General features: G+C 54.0%; 2 protein-coding genes across 2 annotated transcripts; both read left to right on the top strand.

The window, feature by feature from the left end:
* Positions 1–1,079: 1,079 nt before the first annotated feature.
* On the top strand, positions 1,080–2,840 carry BKCO1_1420003 (uncharacterized protein; the record flags this gene model as incomplete). The annotated part of the gene is made up of 1 exon (XM_020271183.1): positions 1,080–2,840. One exon carries the CDS (start codon positions 1,080–1,082, stop codon positions 2,838–2,840), a length of 1,761 nt encoding a protein of 586 aa, XP_020124879.1.
* Positions 2,841–4,880: 2,040 nt separating this feature from the next.
* BKCO1_1420002 (uncharacterized protein) lies at positions 4,881–5,435 on the top strand (the record flags this gene model as incomplete). The annotated part of the gene is made up of 3 exons (XM_020271182.1): positions 4,881–5,067; positions 5,131–5,326; positions 5,381–5,435. The coding sequence occupies 3 exons, from the start codon at positions 4,881–4,883 to the stop codon at positions 5,433–5,435; spliced, it is 438 nt and encodes a 145-aa protein (XP_020124878.1).
* Positions 5,436–6,004: the final 569 nt, after the last annotated feature.

Genomic DNA, 6,004 nt, shown 5'->3' with positions numbered 1-6,004 from the left:
TATATATATATATATTAGACTAGACTACTAGACTTAATTTCGCTTATTATTAAACCTTTTAGACTTTTTATTTTAAGAATAATCTTTCTTATTTTGGTTATTTATATACTCGTTTTCTTTTTTAAACTAGTAGGCCTTTATAGAGCCTCTTAAAAGTAATTTATATAAGAAATTTTAATAGTAACTTTATAATATAAGAGACTCGCCTATAAATTAGTAATAGATTTAGCTAAAAATAATATATTTTCTAAAGTCTTTCTTACTCTTTAAAATTATTAAATTTTATTTAAAAATATTTTCTCTACGCTACGTTATTATAAGTTAAGTTCGATAGTTAAGAATTTAGTATTTCTAGAATACGTCTGTGCGGATAACCGTGCGCGCCTGCTTATTACCCGGCGGCTTTTCCCTAAGAAAAAGTGTGCATACGCGATTATACCGCCGACCCTCGCATAAACCGATCCTTGGAGGCCCTGTACTACAACGTGCCGCTGCAGTCGCTGCGCAGCGTCACCGCCGAGTTCCCCTCCGCCCGCGCCGATTGCCAGCTGCTGGTGCCCGAGAGCCTGTCCGCCTTGGCGCTGTAAGGAAAACTTCCGCGTTGGTGCGTGGACCTGTAGTCACGTGACCTCGGCTGTACACTTGACATCATCTTCGTCCAGCCTTACTCTCGTCGAGCCTCCTCTTCTCGATTAACGGCCCGAACGTCTTCTCGCCTGTGGGCAGGCTATGGGAGCTGTTTTCATTATCGAGAACTCCCTGGATGAACCGAAGCTGGAGCCAACCAACCCAAGAAGCTAGACATACGGCAAATGGCGATCCTACGAAGTTTGTTGTCATTGAAAGAAAGAAGATGCCCGGGAGATGAGCGGGTTATGTCACAACGGATATTTGCCACCGCTTTGAATGATCTATCAGCCACCCATCGGGCCACTCCGCTTCCTTTGAAAGGCCCTACCGAGACATGTAAGATATGTCGGGACTTGAACCTGGATACCCACTTGGCCAAAGCCTTCAAAGGGGGTTATGCTGCTTTTCAAGCGCGACTCTCGAAAGCCCCAATTGGATCTAATTGCAACATGTGTAGGATGACGCGAAACATCCCGACCGAACTCGGGCTCACAGCCGATTGGGTGGTCTACAAGGTGAAGTACGGCAATGAGCTCCTCGGAAGTTTTGCCCGAGAGGAAACGTTTCGGGTAGCAGCATTCCCGTATGTTGGCGACACGCGCTTGGTCGAGATCCTCACCTACTACCGGCAGGGACTACGTTACCATAGGCCTTTAGTGGCTGCGGATCCAATGAATCTACCCCTGATTGACTGGAATTCGCTAGCTCGCGACCTAGCTCACTGCCAGAATACTCATAGTGAGACGTGCAACGCCACACAACCAGCTTTCCGACATCCCATCCGGCTGATCAATTGCGAATCACAGAAGATTGAGCCGGCCGCAGCCGATGCTCGATATGTCGCTCTCAGCTACGTCTGGGGGCTTTCCAAGCCTGTCTACGAAGTCCATGGGGATGACGCGGTTCTGCCAAATCCCGTCGAAAGCACGATCGAAGACGCCATGTTTGTGGCCAAGACCATCGGATACAAATACATCTGGGTCGACCGATTCTGTATCAACCAGAAGGATCCGAACAAGTTTCTGCAGCTTCGTCAGATGGACTTGATATACCGGAATGCCGACGTGACGATCATCGCCGCCGCGGGCGAGGATCACAACTACGGGCTGCCGCACGTTCGTGACAAGAGAGCAGAGCCGCCCGCCGTCTGCAAAGTCGGGAAGTATGTCATCGCAGAGGTTGCCAACGAAAACAGACAGGAGAATCTTGTCGTGGAGTCCAAGTGGAATACGAGAGGGTGGACTTACCAGGAGGCCATATTTTCTCGGCGGCGGCTGGTCTTCACCGACCAGGGTGCATCGTTCCACTGCAACACCACCGAGCTATCCAGGGAGTCTGACGGACGGACGGTTCGTTACAGGAGATTCTTGAGGGAGAAGATGGCTCCACCGAGGCCGGTCTTCTCTGGACCCGGAAGGGCTCCTCAAGATCTCGGCGCACGCATGACTGAATACTCCAAACGAGACTTGACGAACGGCTCGGACATGCTCAATGCATTTCTCGGTGTTCTCGGCGCGTTCGAGGAAAGCCAGGGTCCTATTTACCACCTTTGGGGCACACCGATCTTTCCACTACGAGGAGGTTCTTCCGGATCATCAAGCATCGCGTCCGATGGGTTCCTCTACGCCTTCGTTTGGCAGATGTTCGAGCCGGCTTCCCGTCGTGATGGGTTTCCCAGCTGGTCGTGGATGGGGTGGCACGGGCGTGTTAAGGACCTCCCTTACGATTCATCGATCCTTGATTGGAAGGGCGAGTCTGGTGTTGCGGTGTCCATGGAGCTTTCAAATGGCCAACTGCAGGAATGGCCTCGACTTGTCGAACAGGATTACTTCAAAGACGACTCGGACAAGCTCTCTCGCTTCATCCACATGTACGCTTGGACGGTAAAAGTCACTTTGGAGAGTTTGCCGTCCGGAGGGTGGCGAGCGGGATTCCCTGACAGCCGTGGTGAGCTGGTTACGGAGGCGTTTGTCTTGGACGACGAGATGCTACAAAGAGACGGATACACCCAGGAAGAAAGAAATCAGTCGTTTATATGCATATTCCTTGGTCCTCCCACATCTAGCTTTGCCGCACTCCTTGTCCACCAACATGAGGCTTTTGCTGAGCGTATTGGGATCATGCGTCGGCCTCGATTCCTGTCTAGACATGAAGATGGGCTGGATTGGATCACTCCAAAGTTGCAACGCCGTTCTATAAGGCTAGGATAAGCCGACTTGCTTAAAGTTCGTGTTCGGTCGGAAGTGATGGTCGAGAGGAGAGGGAGGGATCGAAGTGTCAACCTGGAGGCCGCAACCCACGTCCGTGTAGGTACTCGCCAAACTCAAATCCAGCATTCACGCCCGCCATGCACCGCCGCTACCGTATCCCTCATGGTGGTGGCGCTCGACCTGCTTACTCTCGCCGGCGCTCACCAATCAGCACCGCTTTCGAGTCGCCGTGCTTCCACGTTCACCACCGTACCAATGCGCTTGCGTGGCTGAGTCCTCTGAGGCTCTGAGTCCTCTGAGCCCGCCGCCGTCTTGCCCACCGGCGTCGTATCCACGTCGCTCTCCCCTCTCGCACTCCAACAGTGCACACGCCGGCTTTGGCCCGAGGTTTAGCCGGGCGGAGCCGCCATCTGGCTTCTGGCTTCTGGCGACCGTAGCTGGCGCTCTGAGCAGAACACCGTACCCCGGCCGTGTCATGAGCCTTACAGCCCTCGTTTTCCCGGGCCACGACCAAGCGCCGACCAAGGTTCCGCTCGCATACCTCCACCACAACCTCTGCAATCCATGTGTGAAAGGCCGGAGGTGGACAGATTGGACACATGGAGCTGGCTTTACGACAGATGCAGCCCAACGCAAAAGGGCAAGTCGATCGGCGCGTCGTGTGTGGCACTGGTTTGCGTCAGACGCCATCGCCTATCTGATTCTCCGAAGTCTTCCCGTGCCCACAAAGAACGTCGACACCACCAGACAAGTCCCAGTCCCAGTTGCATGGCCGAAGCAGCAAACAACGGCCTCCCGAGCCTCCACTTGTTCCGCTGTCGCCGCGGCGGGCGGAGAGGCAGCAGGGCGTGGGCGTCAGTGAGGCGAAGAAGGACATCGGGCAGCTGGATCGCGAGAAGAGACCAGAAGAAGAGACAGACGCTGGCCAAGAGTAAGAAGACGAAGAAGACGGATGCGGACATGATCGGATGGCATGAGGAGTAACTTATGGCCACGTCTGAAAACTGGGTCGGTGCAAGAAGAGTCGTACCTTTCACTGCTGGCAACCGAGACAACGATATCATGTTGGGTTTGCCATGTGACTGCCCGCGCCGCCATCTTGACCTCGGTGGTCAAACATCAAGCACTTGCCCCAATAACGCTTTGATCTGTCCCTATCTTTGCCGTTCGTCTATTATTGCTTGATGCGTAGAAGAAACTTGGTTCCGTAGTCGCCCACTAGGTGGGGGCCGAGCCGAATGACAATTTCTTCGCCTGAGCGTCACCACCAGATCTTGTCAGCGGTGTACCTACGCAAGGGCGCTTGCGAAGGCGATGTGGGGGCCAGCGCCGGCGCCCTTCCCGAGTAGGATCTACTGTATCCGTAAACGGCGTGGTTACAAGTGTAGATCTATCTCCAAGGCAGTAGGCACCGGGACCTCCTGCCCTACCTCGGCCCGTTTCTGCCTACGATCGTCGTTGTTGCATGGGTGTCGAGGAAATTTTTCGCCGCCAACTCCGCTTTTGTCAGCACTCCATTCGGCGTGCGTACGTGGCCAAGTCCCGCCATTCGAATCGAGTTGACGGTTAAGGTGTGGCTTAGCGGGGTGGGAAGGCTTGTTTTGTTCCTGCTTCCGAGCTGCATGGTGATTCCAATGCCTTTTCTGCCACGGAAACAATTGGCACTGGATCCGCCTGCATGTGCTGGCGGCCAATTCCAGTTCGAAGCCCCACCCCATCAGTAAGACTCGTAGTGAATCGCCCCCAATCCGTCTCTCCACTGCATTTCCACGATGAATCCACTTCCGCAGGCAACAGCTCCTTTGCAGCCATCGGCTCCGGTCTGAGGGCTCAGCCATGTACTCGTCTTCCCAAGCATCAGAGACCTGGTGGCTACCGAAAGCAGCATGTGCTTAGGGCTACTACGCTCCATTCTTCGCGCCAGCGGACCATTCTATGGGCTATAAAGGACGGCCTGCAACACCCGTCTAGCACCTACACTCACCATCAACTACTCACTCAGCTCAACGAACCTTGATCTTTCCGTCCTCTACCATCATCATGCAGTTCTCTACCCTCCTGGCTCTCCTCTCCGCCGTCGCTCCCTTCGCGGCTGCCGACTGCTGCAGTGCAGTTGGTTACTCTGGCGCCCTTGCTAGCAATGGTCAGCCTTGCGCGGACGGCACCAAGGGAACCCCGTGCTGCGGCTACGGCTCATGCAACGCCTTCTGCTGCGCCTGCAATGGCGGTACGTTGATCACCGCCGAGCAAGCAAGAGAGACAATATGCTAACTTAACTCGGTCTACCCAGGTTGCCGCACGGCCTCCGCCAAGCGCGACTCCGGAATGCTCAAAGTCGTCGTTCGCGACCAATCCAACGACGCGGAGGATGTCGAGGCGTTCAATGCGGCTACGGCTGGCGGCACTGAGCCTCTGACCGTGCAGAGGTACACTTCGTACATGAACGCCTCCGCCGACGACCAGACCTACGTCGATTGGTTCAACAAGTAAGCCACACCCAGCCCGCGTTTGTGAGAAAACATGGCACTGATCATGTCCAGGCATGACAAGAACGGCGATGGAGTTCTCAGCCTCGATGAGGTCCGCCTCGACTGAGTCTGAGACAGTGCTCCGCTGCCAGCGCCATATTATTGAGTCATAAAACTACGGCGCACCACTCTCTTTTACGTATAATGAATTGCTCTTACCTCTGCCTGCCTCACTTATGCTTTTCTACTTGCCGCTGCTTCCATTCTGTTTTCTGTCTGTAAAGACCTCGCTATGAAAGCTTCGCGCTAAAGTAGCCCCGCCTTCACTGCCTTCTCTAGTTCGGCGACCATATTGCAGTACATGACTACCTTTCTCTCTCCCATTACCTGGAGCTCGACTCCCGCTTTCCCCTGCACCTCCTCCCCATCCCTGCCGATTAACGACCTAACAACGCACGTTCTTGCGCAATGTCGAAGCCCTGTACACTACTAACACAACTATCACCACCACCACCACCACCACCACCATCTCGCCCTTTTCTGTTTGTGAATGTGAGCGTGCGTATCGACCGGGGTGACCTCTACGGTGTCTCCGACGCTATGCCAGGTGCCTATACGGCGGGGTTGCGTAACTTGCTTTGTAAGTGTAGCCGTGCTACGGTAGGGCATGTGGAGAACGGGCGCTTTAGGAGGGAA

This window comes from Diplodia corticola (genome assembly GCF_001883845.1).
Source record: "Diplodia corticola strain CBS 112549 chromosome Unknown scaffold142, whole genome shotgun sequence".
NCBI classification, from domain to species: domain Eukaryota; kingdom Fungi; phylum Ascomycota; class Dothideomycetes; order Botryosphaeriales; family Botryosphaeriaceae; genus Diplodia; species Diplodia corticola.
Note: the sequence above shows the minus strand (reverse complement) of the source record. Positions and strands in the feature narration are given on the sequence as shown.